This window comes from Xiphophorus maculatus, chromosome 2 (assembly GCF_002775205.1).
Source record: "Xiphophorus maculatus strain JP 163 A chromosome 2, X_maculatus-5.0-male, whole genome shotgun sequence".
NCBI classification, from domain to species: domain Eukaryota; kingdom Metazoa; phylum Chordata; class Actinopteri; order Cyprinodontiformes; family Poeciliidae; genus Xiphophorus; species Xiphophorus maculatus.
In genome coordinates, this window is record NC_036444.1 from 444,742 (window position 1) to 462,438 (window position 17,697).

At 44.1% G+C, this 17,697-nt stretch overlaps 1 protein-coding gene across 1 annotated transcript; it reads left to right on the forward strand.

Annotated features, from left to right (window-relative positions):
* The first annotated feature begins 1,639 nt into the window (after positions 1 to 1,639).
* On the forward strand, positions 1,640 to 11,625 carry LOC106700267. The gene is made up of 15 exons (XM_023345993.1): positions 1,640 to 1,705; positions 2,717 to 2,774; positions 4,093 to 4,114; positions 4,199 to 4,244; positions 4,323 to 4,428; positions 4,657 to 4,676; positions 4,756 to 4,867; positions 6,730 to 6,754; positions 6,841 to 6,934; positions 7,404 to 7,510; positions 7,590 to 7,650; positions 8,311 to 8,386; positions 8,480 to 8,504; positions 10,956 to 11,265; positions 11,339 to 11,625. The coding sequence occupies exons 2-15, from the start codon at positions 2,718 to 2,720 to the stop codon at positions 11,517 to 11,519; spliced, it is 1,242 nt and encodes a 413-aa protein (XP_023201761.1). The 5' UTR covers positions 1,640 to 1,705; position 2,717; the 3' UTR covers positions 11,520 to 11,625.
* Positions 11,626 to 17,697: the final 6,072 nt, after the last annotated feature.

The following is a 17,697-nucleotide window of genomic DNA, read 5'->3' on the forward strand; positions in this document are numbered from 1 at the left end:
TCCAGACGTCCCGTCAGGATGGACGCCTGTGCGGCTGTCTTTGAGCCGGGACCGGGCCGTGTCATGGCTGTGTGTCATGGCGCTGTCCTGCTCCAGCTAATCCTGAGCTGATAATGGGATCTGCCGGCGCCTCCTGTCGCTCCAGCAGGAACGCTTCCATGGAAACAATCAGGCTGAGACGGGAACGCTGGACTGTTTCTAGACCTGACCGTCTTCCTGCTCAGGTTGTTCCAGAGGGAAGATTAAAATGTTTTCATCCTCAGACTCACCTGGAAACGAGCCGCAGATTTACCTGAAGAGTTGTTTACCTGTTGCTCAACCTGAATCCTCCTTAATCATCTCTGACATCGTCTCTCGCTTTCTCTCCTCCTCATCCTCCTTTCAGATGACCGCTGTTTGGAAACTTACTAAGTCAGATATTAGCAGCAAGAATTTGGTTTATTCAGCCTTTTATAGTAAAAAAAATACTCAGGTTCATGTTCATTCATTTGTAAATGTCATAATTGAAAACTAAATATTTAGCTAGCAGGCTAGCTTGCTAACTAGGTATTTAGTTAATACACTAAATATTTAGCTAGCTAATTAAATATTTAATTTGCAAGCTAAATATTTAGTTACTAACCATGACACTGATAAATGCAGGAATAACACTGTGAAAATATGACTATGAAAGATTTCTCTAAATAACCCCTAATATCGCTGCTAATATTTTAGCATAACTTTACAGACTCCATCCTTGTCCCTCTGGGAGCTAAAGCTCAGAGCTCAGGTTAGCTACACGAATCGTCTGAAAGGATTAAATACAGCCGCCTGCAATATTGTTTTGTTTTAATAGGAACATTTTACAGACGGTGATCTGATCGTCCTGCCAACAGACCAGGAGGAGGAAAAACTGAAGCAGCTTTAGATGCAAACAGAAACACCTTTTGTGAGTCACAGACTTCCCACATGGGTGAACTTTAAATATTTATTTAGCCAGAAAAAGGAATAATAGATTACAGCATGTTCTGTTTGATTTTAAACTCTGCAGCTTAGAGACGGGAGCCGACCCGAAGCACCTGGAGCCTGAAAAAGAATCGCAGTTGGTTATAGAACAAAACTCAAAACGACAGTTTGAGTAAAGAAAGTTAAACATGAACATCTTGTTATTGTCCAATATGGTGCGACGGAGTTTTATTATTATTGACACTTTTGCTTTTTCAAAGTGCGTCGCCTCAGATCGACCTGCTGGGGGCGCCGTGAGCTCTGCTGCGGGGAGCAGCGGTTGTGGGTTTGAATCCCAGCCTGGGGCTTTCTGCATGGAGTTTGCATGTTCTCCGTTTGCCTGGTTGGGTTCTCTCTGGGTACTCCTCCTGCAGCCCAGACCAGGAATAATCTGCATTCTCACGTCTCTAACCAGTTGATCCCAGTTCAGGGCCCGTTTCCTCCCAGCTGTCTGTAGAAACACACTCAGCTCTCAGAAGTTGAAGGAGTTTTCCATTCAGAAAGGCATCAAATGGGTTCCTGGTAGTTTGTCAGGCCACTGTAGTTTGTCCATGTTGCTCCTCTGACGTTAATAATCTGAGGGATTGAGGCCTGACCTTCAGGTTAATCCTGTCAGCTCCCTCCAGGCTGCTGCAGAGGAAATCCCCGCAGATCTGCACCGGCTGCACCGCTCTCTGGGTCTCTGTGCGTTCGGCATGCTCAGCCTCCCGTAGAGTCGCAGGTAAGACGGCCGCTGCATCAAAAACCGTCCGCAGTTCAATCCCAGAATTTAGTTCTCTTAGGGATGAAGCGTCGCTAAGAGCTGCTGAGGAAAGGCCTGGTTCTGATCTGGTTTGGTTCTGGTTCTGATTTGGATCTGGTTTGGTTCTGGTCCAGTTTGGCTCTGGTCCGGTTCTGGCATGGTTCTAGTCCAGTTTGCATTTTGTTCTGGTTTGGTTTGGTTCAGGTTTGGTTCTCGACCAGTTTGGTTCTGGTCCAGTTCTGGTTTGGTTCTGGTTCTGGTCCGGTCACCAATCATAAACAACTGGACGAAGTGACTTCCTGTCATTTCTCTGGTTCTGTTGGACCGGCTGATCTGCTGAGTTAATAAGAGAGCTGGAGGGTCAGTGACCTCTGACCCCGACCTGAGGCAGTGGGACTGTCTCCCCCCTGTGGAGTTTCCTGGTAGTGCAGCTTTGGCGCCGCCTGCTGGCCGTTCTGATGTTTCTGCCCTACAAGTTAAAAATATGAAAATTGTCACGTCATTTTTCTGGATGTCTCGCTAAACATAAAAACTACGTTCTTCATTCAAACCTTGAGAGCTCTGCTGCGCAGGTGAAGGGTGTACTTTAACTAGGACACTGCAAAGATCACTTTGTGTTCAGTTAGTGATCATGGTGTTTGGTGGCATTGGGTCAATATTGATCTAAGATGATATTTAATGGCCAATAGGTCAAGGAAATATTAAAATGTTAAATAATACAAGGTTTTGCATAAATATAGAAGAATTCAGGTTAATAAAGTCATTAAGTCACCATGAAATTTATCAGTTTCTATTTTTAAATGTTGTTTTATCAGCCTGTGTAAAGATATTTACTGTTTTGATGTCTACCTTTCATTCATTCATTCATTCATTCATTCATTCATTCATTCATTCATTCATTCATTCATTCATTCACACTATGCTCAGTACTAGAACCAGTACAGCCACCAGTAGAACCAGTAGCCCTGCTGATTGGTGCGTCTGTTGCAGGATGTTCTCCTGGGTGGTGAAGGTCGTTCCTCAGCCTGCTGAAGCTCCGGCTGCTGCTGTAAGACAACACTCACTGTGCAAAAGTTTTAAACCAGGCCTGGCTGTTTTTCTGGACTGGTTCTACTGGGGCCCAGTAGAACCAGTCTGTTCCCGGACTGGTTCTACTGCAGAAACAGTTCCGAGTTCTGGAATGATTTGGATGTTTTTCAGGGTTCCTGAAGGTCTCTTTTTAAATGTTTCTAGTTTTCTCTCCTCATGTCCGTGTCGTTTGATAGCTACGCTACGCTACGCTGGAGTTCGTACAGGAAGTAGATCGCCTCAGGCAGAAGGAGGAGTCCTTTAGATTCCTGTCCAACAAATTTCACAGCAAACAATTTATGAAGCAGAAATGAAACAACACAAACTAGTAATGGTTTAAAAATGTTACGCTGTAATCAGTTACACTCATTTTCATGTCATAAATATTTCATGAAGTAAAACAGAGAAATGATTCCCTGATTCTACCAGGAGATGAAGCGTCTGCCAGCAGAAACCGTCACGGTGGGAGTTGGCCAAATGCAGCGAGATTAAAACGTTTGTTTTGTGATTTCTTTAATGAAAAATATGAACAAACTTACAGAGTAAATAAAAAGGAACATGAACCATGAATCTGGGAGACGATAGAGAGCTCACAGGAAGAACGACGGGAAGATCCTGCAGGGAGTGAATGGGAACGAGAGGCTTAAATACTGAGGAGGATGAATGTGAACAAAAGACCTGAGCTGATGAGTTAACAGGTTACAGGTGTGAGGGGAGGAGCAGGAGGCAGACCTTGCAGTGACCTTGCAGTGACCTTGCAGTGACCCTGGCTGCCCTGTGGTCAGGTCTGATCCACCTATTTGTGAAGGCAGGTGGCGCTGCTCCTAAAGTCAGTCACAGTTCCATCCATGAGGCTCGTTTGGTTCGATTACAGGAAACCACACAAGGACTTTCTGACTTCAAGAAAAATTATTTTATTAAATTATCCTAAAGAAATAAAATCTGAAAAGGGAATAACTGAAATGAAAAACCAAATTAGATTAACGCAAAACCCATAAATAACCAAAAACAAGCAAAAGCCAAAAGTAACTAAGACATTTAAACCAAACCGAACGTTTTTCTGAGGAGGGAGAAAGAAAATCCTCCTGTGTGCAGCAGGAAAAACATCTGCAGAAGGGAAGGGGAGAGACCGCCGGGAGCCGTAGAGTTAGTTAGTTAGTTAGTTAGTTAGTTAGTTAGTTAGTTAGTTAGTTAGTTAGTTAGTTAGTTAGTTAGTTAGTTAGTTAGTTAGTTAGTCTGGACTGAAGATGAGTGAAGTTACAGTCTGTGTCTCTCTCTCGCTCTCTCTGCTCCTGGAGGAGTCGGTGAAGAAGAATGAAGGTGAGGTCGCTCCACCTGCTGATGTAAGCTGTTCCCTGATTGGTAGAGAGAGCAACATGTTTATCATTATTTGACGCTTTGCAGCCAAGAATGCTTCAGCAACGAGCCCTGAGGAAGCCTCAGAGGACGGGTAAAGTATTCCTGCATGGCGTGAACTTCATGCACCTCAGAGGTTTGACCTCTGACCTGTGAGGAACTTCCTCTGCAGCCAGAGCAACGGGGGAGTGATGGGCTGGCTGTCCAACGGCTTCGTCAGCGCGCTGCCGCAGCCGCCGGGGTCACCTCTGCTCAAGGGGTCCAACGTAGACTGCAGGGTCAGTACCAGAACCAGAACCTCTCCTGGTGCCTTCGCTGGTAAAACAGCCAGGAGTCCTGTCACCTGGACATGGAGAGGTTCTGACCCGATCAGAGGATCCAAACTGATTTCCATTTCTAAAAGCTGGAATCAGCTCTGTCTGTTTAAACTCTTTAGATGTGATTCATTTCAGCAGATATTTTAACTTTATCACATGATTTGCTTTCTGTTTTCTTCTGCTGTCCAGCCAGGAGAGGATGGAGATCGGTACAAACTACTGATCATTTAAAGCTCAATAAACTCCTGATGGTTTAACAGGTTAAATTCACGGCTGTGTCTCTGTCAGGACCGGCGTGATGGGCTGGGTCGCTCAGGGTCTGACCAAGGTTCTGCCTCAGCCGGATGAGAAGTACCGAGAAGCGGCTGAGACCCAGAACGCCGCCGAGGAGCACACCGAGGTGAGGCTCCGCCCCCAGCCGGGAGGACATGCTGGGTCTGGAGAACCGGTTCGGACCCAGACCTGGTTCGGTACCGCCAGACATTTACATCAAGATCAGTTGACTTCTCAAAGGCCTACAGATGTGTTTGAGTTTTGTTATTTTATGTCTTTTATCTCAATATCTGAAAAGCGTCAAGAAAAGAAAACTAGTTCTTGACTCATTTTTTCATGTTTTTCTTTTCAACATAAATAAATAATAAATTAGGTTCAAAACAATAAAAATAAACATTTAATCATGAATAAATATGAATAAATTTAAATGTACATAATAAGATTAAAGTTATCAATTCCAAATTGAACAATTATTTAGGCTAATGAAGAGAAAAAAGTTATGGACTTATATAAGAGAAGAAGAAAAAAACGGCAGTTCATTTTTCAAAGCCAAATTCTCACCAAGCTAAAACGTAAACCAGCTAAATATTTAGCTCCAATAAATATTTAGTTTTTGAAATATACTAAATGTTTAGCTCTGATCTGGCTAATTGTTTAGTTAGCTACGGAGCTAAACATGTAGATAAGTAGATCATGAAAATAAAAGCTGATTTTGATCAGTCCTGCTGCTTGATGTCTCTGTTTCCTTTAAAACGGTTCTTCCTCTGCTTTAAGCTGAAATGTGAGGAAAAGAAACGATGAGAAAGACATGAAGCGATTCGAAAGGAGATTATAAACTAGTGATGTGTCGGTCGCGAACGATCCGGCTCTAAGAGCCGGCTCTTTGAAGTGAACGATTGGAACCGGCTCCACAATGGGAGCCGTTTTAGGATCCTATTTGGGAGCCGTTTTTTTTCTACAGTATATCGCTGTCTCTCCGCCTCCCTGTCGTTGTGCTTGTGCTCTGCAAGTGCCAGAGCCGATAGTTTTTCCCCACATCGTTTTTTTTTTTGTCCTGCGGTGCCTCGCTGTCTCTCCCCTCCTTCTCCCTCTCCTTGCGCGTTTTGCTCCTCTGCCAGCTACAGCGGAGAGTTTTTTCCCTCGGTCGGTCCACTGCCCTCATGTCAAGCGTGTGCTCCACACATCTGACCAATCACACATAGTTTTAATTAATAATGTGGCGGGAAAACACTGAAAAAAAAGTTTATCTCCACTTTTTTTGTGGAAACGGCAGGCAACTGGCCAAGCTGTATAGCGTTCGTCGGCAGGTGTTTATGTACAGACACTCACTCAGCGGTCAAGAAGCACAGAAAGAAGGGGAGTCAGTGTGAGAACTGAATAGGTGAAAATAAATGAGTGACATAAAACGGAGCAAGATTTGGACTCATTTTAATGCTACATCAAGCTCCAGGGCAGAGTGCAGACTGAGCAAAGTCAGCATTTCCTATCTGCAGGCTCGACAAACAACCTGCACAGGCAGACATCACACTCATCGGTATTGCTATAGCATTATTATGCAGCATTTTTACTCATCGTAAGTGCTTAACAATGTCAATAATGAAACAAAATATTATAAAATTAGGTTTAAGCTATTAATTAATTAATTATGTCAAAAATATATATGGGGAGAAGTTTGGGAGCCGAAAGAGCCGGCTCTCCACAGTAAGAAGAGCCATTAGAGCCGCATCTCGAAAAGGAGCCGAAAATCCCATCACTATTATAAAGTTCGGAAGACACAGCTTTTATTTTGATAGTCCTCTTCCTGTTATCAGCATGTGAATTTGCATGTTAGCTAAATATTTAGCTCAGAGCTAACTACAACAATATATCTGGCTTGCTAGCTAAATATTCAGCTTCATATTAAAATTAGCATAAAGTAATTTCTTAGTTTGCTGAAATAAATCAAAACAATTTAATAACTTTATGTTCTAATGCTTGTTGTTGTTCCAGGTGTTCGAGGCAGCGACAATGCCAGGTAAGCTTTCTAAACCCCGCCTCTTCCTGTTCAGTCAAGCAGAAATGATGCCGTTCTTCCAGATGATCGGATGTTTTATAATCCAGATTATGACCCGCTTCCTCACATCCCCGTGGTGGAGGTGGTGTCGGAGGAGGAAGTTTCTGAAGTGGAGAGTTTGGCTCCTCAGTTCCGTCCAAAGTGAGTACAGGTCACTACAGTCAGAGCCGGCCCAAGGCATCAGGAAACCAAGCTACTGCAGGCCAGTGGCCCCGCCCCCAAGTCTTACTTCACATTTGTGGTTGTGTTTATCAAGAATATTTATACTTTTACGACATTTCAACATCAAATTTAAAAGAAATAAAAATCTCCAATTTGTAAAATTCTTCAGCATTTTACATGGTTTTGATCAATTTCCTGTGATAATTAAACAGGTTTCTGGTTCCTGACTGCCGAGTTTTTTATTTATTTATATTTATATCTGAAATGATGTAAAGTGGGACATGCTGGAGCTCAGAGTGAGATCTGCTCTGTTAGTCCAGGTAAGGTCAGGCCGGCCTGATGCCGCCGAGCCGGTGGGTCCAGAGCTGACCCGATCAGAAGCGGTGGGTCTCCTGACCCCTGACCTCTATCTGCAGCAGCAGGTGACAGATCTTCTTCTGTCCTGCAGGGTGGTGAACTGGATAAAGCAGATAGTCCCTCAGCCAGTGATTCTGCCCTCTGGTGGCGTACCTGTGGAAGCGCCACCAAAAGTCTCTCGCTCCTCTCTAGACAAAGGTAGAGCAGCTCCAGACGCTGCGCTGCGCTGCGGATGGTTTCCGCCCTTTAATGCGACGTTCTCTGTTTCTGCCTCCAGTGCTGTCGCCTCCGCCAGAGTCTCTCAGTGGGATTTCACTGGACACCGACAGCAGAGCTGGGTGGGTTTATTTACCGCGGCAACGACTCAGCTTCCTGTAAACTCCTGGTGACCCCGCCCAAAAAAACACACAAGGCCTCGCTGACCTGCACTGACCTTGTAGCACGCCGGGAAGCGGTGCAGGAACAACATGGCTTCCCAACTGCAGAGTCTGATCTGTTGGCTCTGAAGCAACAAATAAACCAAACGCTGAAGAGAAAACCCACCTCAGATCCCAAAGACTTCTGGGAAATATTCTGAGTGACCTGATGGTGCCCCCCACCCCCTTGTTAATGCACCAGACTTTATTTTGATATTACTCCAAACAGAGAATATATTATGTCTTAAACTTCTCAATCTTATTTCTAGTTCAGTGAATCTTATTTCTATACTAATAATCTGTAACCAGATTATTAGTATAGCATAACCTGGCTATGCTAATAATCTGGCCAGTAGTCTCATTTTACAGAGCAGCTGCAGAAAACAGAGCATCGGTGAATGGAAGCAGCTGAAAGTCTCACTTCTGAACATATTTCTGAACAACATGTGACAGCTTAGAGTAAACATCTTTGTAAAGTCAGAACGGAAACATGAAGTGAGAACTCAGTGACTCCCGAAGCGTCGAGCGGAGGAGGAGTCAGCCGATCCAAACGTTTCATGACTTAATCCTGTCTGCTTCCAGAGTGGTGGACTGGTTCGTGTCCGGCCTGGGTCTGAAGATGCCGCAGCTCGTAATGCCGCCCAAAGACGAAGCTGAGGTTCTTCATCATCATCATCACCATCATCATCATTTCCTTCCTCACTCAGACCATTCAGACTCACTCTGTGTTTCTTTCCTAACGCTGCGCCAGGGAGCGACTGAAGTGCTGCAGAAAGGTGAGTCCAGGTCCACTGGGTCTGCTGTAGTCAGTCAGTAGATTAGGAGACAGGCGGTCAGTAGATTAGGAAACAGGTGGTCAGTAGTTTAGGAAACAGGCGGTCAGTAGTTTAGGAAACAGGCGGTCAGTAGTTTAGGAAACAGGCGGTCAGTATATTCGGAAACAGGCGGTCAGTAGATTAGGAAACAGGCGGTCAGTAGTTTAGGAAACAGGCGGTCAGTATATTCGGAAACAGGCAGTCAGTAGTTTAGGAAACAGGCGGTCAGTATATTCGGAAACAGGTGGTCAGTAGTTTAGGAAACAGGCGGTCAGTAGTTTAGGAAACAGGCGGTCAGTAGATTAGGAAATTGTGGACGGACTGAAGCCAGGCGTTTCCTCAGTGTTAGCGGGCCGAGTGACTTGGTTTTCCATGTGGGGTTTGTAAAGGTCCACTTCCTGTCTGGTTCTTCCTGTTCTTCTTCTTGAGTTTTAAAGGCGCTGTTTTGGTCGGACGGCCGGAGCCTAACTCAGTCCCTCTTCTCCTTCTGTTTCAGGGGGGAAGGCGCTGCGAGCCCCTTGAACAGCAGGAGGAGACGGCTGGGACGCTCCGACCAGCACATAGAACCAGCTCACATGCTGGCAGGGCGCTGCGCTCACTGGGATCCCACTGGGATCTCACTGGGATCTCACTGGGAGCTCACTGGGAGCTCACTGGGATCTCACTGGGACCTCACTGGGATCCCACTGGGATCTCACTGGGAGCTCACTGGGATCTCACTGGGATCTCACTGGGAGCTCACTGGGACCTCACTGGGATCTCACTGGGATCTCACTGGGAGCTCACTGGGAGCTGCTCAGCCCAGACTATTGAGGCAGCTGTTTGACTCCTCTTTCTGTCTTCTAGTTGAAGATGGAACTGGAATACGTTTAGCATCAGATTTATTTTTGCTCGCAGTTGTTTGTATTTTAAATTTGCACATTTTCTGTCCAACAGAAAAATTTAGTAATTTACTGTTTTTCTGAAATTATTGTAGATTTCTTGAACACATATATTAGTTAATATGTGTCAACTTTGACACATCTTGAATTGTTGAACGGCAGCTACGATGTGTGATGAAGCAGAATGCATTTCTCTGTATTTGTACTTCATTTATTGTAGATAAATGCATTAAAGTTTGAACCTTAAGGCGTATTCCCGGAGAATCATTTGCGTTCAGAGATGTAAGAGTTAATGTCTTATGAAGTGGGATAGGCTGCACACTGGCGCAGTTGGTAACTCTGTTGCCTTGCATCAAGAAGGTCCTGGGTTCGATTCCCGGAGTCTGCATGTTCTCCCTGTGCGTGGTGGGTTTTGTCCGGTTCTCCGGTTTCCTCCCACAGTCCAGAAACATGACTGTGAAACATCCAGAAACATTATTCCCTGTGGGAATAATTAATCGAGATTCAAATGGTCAGAATTACAATATAGGATTTTTATGACAAAGTTCATGAGGAACTTTTTAAAATACCAACATCTCAAGACATTACTTACAAGTTTCTCCACACATTTATATACAGTTCCACTAAATACACATGAATGTAGAGGAAGACTGGCATTGGTCCATTATTTTAGTGATTTGACCTTTGACCTGTGGACCGAACCAGTCCTGGTTTGAAAGATCCAGAAACGATGCAGCAGGCTCACCAGCACCGTAACGTTGGACCAGAACGAAAAAATCCCGTTCATAAATTCACTGGCTGGTTATAAATGACTTTTATTAACAAAATGAGTAAAAAGATTATCAGAAACTAAGAGCCAAATAGTTCAGCCTCAGTTACTGTTTACGTTCTTGACCAGTATAACTCTGTATGCATAGTTAGACAACTTTTCTCCAACATGCAAGAATTTATCAACAAAACAATTCAGCCTTCAATTACAACGTATTATAGAAAATTCAGTTTTTACATGTTTTTGTTCTTCTATTTGCTTCGGTTTCTTCTACTGCTTCGGTCCAAACGCAAACAGAAAAACAAACTCACTAAGCTAATGACATTCAGCTAAACTCCTGAGTAAAAATGAAAGAATAATGAAAACTAATAAAACTGGAAAAGATGAACAAATGAGAATAAAACAAACAACAAGAAAATGGTGACTGATGTTGAAGTTCAGTGTGAAAGTTGAGAAACCAGGTTCTGATCCCTGTGGGTCGCCTTGCTCCAGAGGTCAAAGGGTCACCTGGACAGGTCGGCAGGACAACACAGAGACAGACAGGACAAACACACACACACACACATATTTGACATGTTGACAATGCAAGGCAGAAATGTTTTCGAAAAGTAATATTTCATTAATTAACTTAGTGAATTAAAAACCAATAACCTTTTGATTGTGTCTCTGCAGCCTGGAGGAGATTAAAGCATCAACACTGTAACACGCTTCTAACCAGACACAAAGCCTAACGTTGACCTCTGACTCCTCCTCCTGCTGCAGCTTCCTCCAAACTGAAGCCCGACATGGTTCTGGAGGACATGGAGTCGGACAACGAGGGCCAGAACCGCCCTAAAGCTGCAGGATCCCAGGGTCCAGCGGGCGACCCGGCCCAGCAGGAGAGGGGGAGGTCCGGCTCTGCGCAGGCTCTGGGGAGATGCGCCACCCAAGTGGCCCCGCAGGACCCGGCTTCAGACAGCGGGACAAAAACATCTCAGGAAGACGCAGAGACCCAGACGGGCCGCTGGACGCCGTTCATCGAAAGCATTAAGAAGGAGGCTGAAGGCGTGGCGCTGGCCTCCATGGAGGAACGGTGAGCCGGCGCTGGTTCAGGAGGATTCCTCTGCAGCACACAGCATCCCTGTAACCCAGTGTATCTGCTGCAGCCTGCTGCTGGAGCGCATGGAGATGGCCCGCCTGGCCGAAGAGGTGGCCCGGCAGACGGCAGAGATGGCGGTGAGGCAGATGGCCAGCGAGGGAACCTCCATCAAACTCTCCCTGGAGAGCCAGGAGCTGCTGGAGGAACCAGAGGAACCGGAGGAACCGGAGGAACCGGAGGCCGAGTGAGAACGTCTTCAGGATTTCATCTGGGACCAACATTATGAGGAACCTGACTGACTGTTTTAACCTGACTGACTGTTTTAACCTGACTGACTGTTTTATCCTGACTGACTGTTTTATCCTGACTGTTTTAACCTGACTGACTGTTTTAACCTAACTGACTGTTTTATCCTGACTGACTGTTTTATTCTGACTGTTTTAACCTAACTGACTGTTTTAACCTGACTGACTGTTTTAACCTGACTGACTGTTTTATCCTGACTGTTTTAACCTAACTGACTGTTTTAACCTGACTGACTGTTTTATCCTGACTGTTTTAACCTGACTGACTGTTTTATCCTGACTGTTTTAACCTGACTGACTGTTTTAACCTGACTGACTGTTTTATCCTGACTGTTTTAACCTGACTGACTGTTTTAACCTAACTGACTGTTTTATCCTGACTGTTTTAACCTAACTGACTGTTTTAACCTAACTGACTGTTTTATCCTGACTGACTGTTTTATCCTGACTGTTTTAACCTAACTGACTGTTTTAACCTGACTGACTGTTTTATCCTGACTGACTGTTTTATCCTGACTGACTGTTTTAACCTGACTGACTGTTTTATCCTGACTGTTTTAACCTAACTGACTGTTTTAACCTGACTGACTGTTTTATCCTGACTGTTTTAACCTAACTGACTGTTTTAACCTAACTGACTGTTTTATCCTGACTGACTGTTTTATCCTGACTGTTTTAACCTAACTGACTGTTTTATCCTGACTGACTGTTTTATCCTGACTGACTGTTTTATTCTGACTGACTGTTTTAACCTAACTGACTGTTTTAACCTGACTGACTGTTTTAACCTGACTGACTGTTTTAACCTAACTGACTGTTTTAACCTGACTGACTGTTTTAACCTGACTGTTTTAACCTAACTGACTGTTTTAACCTGACTGACTGTTTTAACCTAACTGACTGTTTTAACCTGACTGACTGTTTTAACCTGACTGACTGTTTTAACCTGACTGACTGTTTTAACCTGACTGACTGTTTTAACCTAACTGACTGTTTTAACCTGACTGACTGTTTTAACCTGACTGTTTTAACCTAACTGACTGTTTTAACCTGACTGACTGTTTTAACCTAACTGACTGTTTTAACCTGACTGACTGTTTTAACCTAACTGACTGTTTTAACCTGACTGACTGTTTTAACCTGACTGACTGTTTTAACCTAACTGACTGTTTTAACCTGACTGACTGTTTTAACCTGACTGTTTTAACCTAACTGACTGTTTTAACCTGACTGACTGTTTTAACCTAACTGACTGTTTTAACCTGACTGACTGTTTTAACCTGACTGACTGTTTTATCCTGACTGACTGTTTTATTCTGACTGACTGTTTTAACCTGACTGACTGTTTTAACCTGACTGACTGTTTTAACCTGACTGACTGTTTTAACCTGACTGACTGTTTTATCCTGACTGACTGTTTTATCCTGACTGACTGTTTTATTCTGACTGACTGTTTTAACCTGACTGACTGTTTTAACCTAACTGACTGTTTTAACCTGACTGACTGTTTTAACCTGACTGACTGTTTTATCCTGACTGACTGTTTTATTCTGACTGACTGTTTTAACCTAACTGACTGTTTTAACCTGACTGACTGTTTTATCCTGACTGACTGTTTTATCCTGACTGACTGTTTTATTCTGACTGACTGTTTTAACCTGACTGACTGTTTTATCCTGACTGACTGTTTTATTCTGACTGACTGTTTTAACCTGACTGACTGTTTTATCCTGACTGACTGTTTTATTCTGACTGACTGTTTTAACCTGACTGACTGTTTTCTGCTGCCAGATTGCCAGCCGCACCAGAAGAAGTCATCAAGCTGCAGCCAGATGCAGAGTGAGTATCAGCTGGTTTATTAAACGTCTCCATGGTCTCTGCTCTCTGCAGCTGCTTGTTCTGCGTTTCCTGCATCCAGAGGCTCTGGGCTCCCGCTGGGAGGCGAGAACCGAGCTGAGGTTCTACATTCTACCCAGTCACTATGTAATGCGGCGGCTCGACGCTACGAGCTTAGCTGCACTGTAAAACGTCCTCCATTGCAAAGAGAGAAGAGTTGACCGAACGTTAATGCAATATTTGGGGGCGTGGCCAACACAGACTGAACGGTTTTGCTCAGCCGCTGCTAAAACTAAAACTCTTTCTGTTCACTGATTGGCCTGCTATCGGAGAGAAACCAAGTGAATGAAAGGAAGCCCAGACTGAGATTTCTTTTTGAGTGGAATTGCACAGAAAAGCGACGGCCAGGATAGGATCCTGAGATATCTTCTTCTGAACTTATATTTCATCAAGCTAGTTCGTCCTCTGTCTCATTATTCTGGTAAAAAGTCGGTAGAAAATTGGAAACATTTAGTCAAACTTAAAGTCAGACACTTAGACTTTTTCTACAGTCTATATAAATATCTAATGTCAACTTTAAATGCCTTTTTAAGAATATTTTGTTGTTCCAATCGGCTATTAACTGATTTAGCTAGTGGTTGGTCAAGGTTTTCTCATTTACAGATGATTTCAAAATAAAACCCATTTCTTTGTGATAATTTTTTATCTTAAAGTTTACCCAAATACTAGGACAAATGAATTAATAATATTATTATTATTATTATTATTATTACGCCACCGCTCTGAAGCAGATTTCTCAGGAGGTCTCCCAGCAGATTTTGAAATCCCGCGAGGTTTGCCTCAGCAGCGTCATCACACCTCGCCATAGCAACCACAGCTTCCCCTAGCAACCGTCCCCCTCGCCCGCCCTCCCCTCGGTTGCCCCGGTAACGGCCGCTCCTGCAGCTGCTGTCTGGTCAACAACAGCGAACCGAGCAGGTTCTGACCCGCTCCCCGGTCCAGTTGGTGATTCTGATGCTGGGGGACATTTTGAGGAGGGAATACTAACAGCTCCGTCGGAGGAAGTGAGTACTGAGAACCGATGATTTCCCTCCAGGCTCTAAAACTGAAACTAATCAGAGATGAAATGAGCGGTTCTTCCAGCCGGAACAAACCTAAACGGTTCCGACTGATGCCATCGGAACCGGTGGTTTTCATTATCGACTAAATACGATAGAGAATAAAATATGAGTACAATCTGACTGATGAGAATAAGAACTGAAATAAGAAAGAAAAACATCGAGGTCAACATGTCAGATATTTCATTAAGTTAAACTAAAGTCTTTATGGCTTTTGTCCTGAAAATGTTTTGAGTTTCCTTATGATCGATTGAATATAAAATAGAATCAAAAAGTTTCAAATAATCAAAAATAAGATTATAATATTTTAGCTTAATTTTAATGCCACAATATTGTTTATTAAGTATTTCCTTTAAGTCCCAAAACAGCAGAAAAAGATGTGAAATAGTTTCTGTATCTGTTCTACAAAAAATCGGTCCAATTTATTCCTACATTCTTTTATAAATGGGTTTGTTGGATACATTCAAGGAATTATTTTGAAGTGAACTTCCTGGATCTTGCAAATACTTGAGTTCACATCAAAGACCAGGTAACAATAATAGTTGAATAATTATGAATTCAATAATAATTGAATTCATAAAGTTATGAATTCAATAAAACTGACAAGTTAGAGTCAATAAGTCAATAATAATGTGAATATTATTTGAAGTGGTGGAGGTGAGTTTGGACTCAGAAACTGTTCTGGATTCTCGGTTCAGACGTTGGAACATTAAAAATCTGTAAAGCTGCAGTTTGTAACTTTGATAAAAAATGTCTTTTACATATTATTTCAAACCGTTTGTTAAGAGACAGATGATCTGAACCAATCGATCTCCTCCCTGAGCTGCTGCCTGAAGAAATGAACCATTCAGATGCAGGAGGCGGGGCTTATTGCTGTCAATCATTCTCATGTACTCGCTGCTCAAAGTGTTAATGACAGAAAAAAGCTTACCGTTACAGGAAAGCCATTTATCTACTGTGACTTTTGGTCATGCTAATTAGCCTTAGCATTCATGGGAAGAGCTGTGGGAAGGAGGGGAGGCATGTGGGAAGACAGGGTGATTGACAGCGCTTAGACCCGCCTCCCAGCTTTGATTGGTTGTTTCTAGCTAGCGCTGAGAGAAGGCAGAGATTATCTGTCTCAACATGGAGACAGTTTCAAGAAATATGGAAAAAATATTTCTCAAAAAAGTTACATCCTGCAGCTTTAAAGTTGGACATCTGCTATTTTATGAGAAAAGCTTCTAGTTTTCAAATTGTTTTGGATTCGATTAAACTTTTATATTTTCAGCTATAAAAACAAGATTTGGATTCGTTTTGTTCAAAACACTTTATCCAAGTTTCATAAATTAAATAAAAGCAAAGTCGACTTTTCAGTAAAAACCTCTGGATAAACAAAGTTCTTATTATGAAATCTTGGTTATAAAAACATGAATAATGTTTTTAATATTTTCAATTACAACAAAATTCTGTGTAATAGTTTTAACCTGATTAAAAATAAAAAGTCTGCATCAACCAGATTTCTGCATCATTCTTGAACTGCAGTTGGGGACTCAAACAAATCAGTCCAAGGACCACAAGGGGCCCCGGGCCGCACTTTGGACCCCCCTGTGTTCCAGTATGTCCAGCTGTTCACTGAAACCTCAGTCTGCGGTTCTGTTCTGCAGAAAGGATGGGTCCGGGCTGAACGACGAGCAGAAAGCCGAGGAACCGGCAGTCCAGGTAGCAGGTAGAGACGCAGCTGAAGAGCAGCAGGAGGAACCAGAACCAGAACCAGAACCAGAACCAGAGAAGCAGGAAGTGTGTGCAGCAGCTGTGACAGAGCAGCCGCAGAAAGCAAACGACGCTCCGACTCCTAACACAGAAAAGGTAACGAGATTTTCTCTCCATGGTTTAGTTCATCTAACTGGGATCGCTCCTGGTTAACTGGGTTCGTTCCTGGTTAACTGGGTTCGTTCCTGGTTAACTGGGTTCGTTCCTGGCTAACTGGGATCGCTCCTGGTTAACTGGGTTCGTTCCTGGTTAACTGGGTTCGTTCCTGGTTAACTGGGTTCGTTCCTGGCTAACTGGGATCGTTCCTGGCTAACTGGGTTCGTTCCTGGCTAACTGGGTTCGTTCCTGGCTAACTGGGATCGCTCCTGGCTAACTGGGTTCGTTCCTGGTTAACTGGGATCGCTCCTGGCTAACTGGGTTCGTTCCTGGTTAACTGGGATCGCTCCTGGCTAACTGGGTTCGTTCCTGGCTAACTGGGATCGCTCCTGGCTAACTGGGATCGCTCCTGGTTAACTGGGTTCGTTCCTGGTTAACTGGGTTCGTTCCTGGTTAACTGGGATCGCTCCTGGTTAACTGGGTTCGTTCCTGGTTAACTGGGTTCGTTCCTGGCTAACTGGGATCGCTCCTGGTTAACTGGGTTCGTTCCTGGTTAACTGGGTTCGTTCCTGGTTAACTGGGTTCGTTCCTGGCTAACTGGGATCGTTCCTGGCTAACTGGGTTCGTTCCTGGCTAACTGGGTTCGTTCCTGGCTAACTGGGATCGCTCCTGGCTAACTGGGTTCGTTCCTGGTTAACTGGGATCGCTCCTGGCTAACTGGGTTCGTTCCTGGTTAACTGGGTTCGCTCCTGGCTAACTGGGTTCGTTCCTGGTTAACTGGGTTCGTTCCTGGCTAACTGGGATCGTTCCTGGCTAACTGGGTTCGTTCCTGGCTAACTGGGTTCGTTCCTGGCTAACTGGGATCGCTCCTGGCTAACTGGGTTCGTTCCTGGTTAACTGGGTTCGTTCCTGGCTAACTGGGATCGCTCCTGGCTAACTGGGATCGTTCCTGGCTAACTGGGTTCGTTCCTGGCTAACTGGGTTCGTTCCTGGTTAACTGGGTTCGTTCCTGGTTAACTGGGATCGCTCCTGGCTAACTGGGATCGTTCCTGGCTAACTGGGTTCGTTCCTGGTTAACTGGGTTCGTTCCTGGTTAACTGGGATCGTTCCTGGTTAACTGGGTTCGTTCCTGGTTAACTGGGATCGCTCCTGGCTAACTGGGATCGTTCCTGGCTAACTGGGTTCGTTCCTGGTTAACTGGGTTCGTTCCTGGCTAACTGGGATCGTTCCTGGCTAACTGGGTTCGTTCCTGGCTAACTGGGTTCGTTCCTGGCTAACTGGGATCGCTCCTGGCTAACTGGGTTCGTTCCTGGTTAACT

Bases quoted from the DNA above. Each gene is read 5' to 3' on its own strand.
- LOC106700267 (XM_023345993.1), top strand. From the start codon at position 2,718: ATGTTCTCCTGGGTGGTGAAGGTCGTTCCTCAGCCTGCTGAAGCTCCG. The intron at 4,245-4,322 runs GTAAAGTATTCC...CTTCCTCTGCAG, and splicing joins GAGGAAGCCTCAGAGGACGG to CCAGAGCAACGGGGGAGTGA. The intron at 4,429-4,656 runs GTCAGTACCAGA...TCTGCTGTCCAG, and splicing joins GGTCCAACGTAGACTGCAGG to CCAGGAGAGGATGGAGATCG.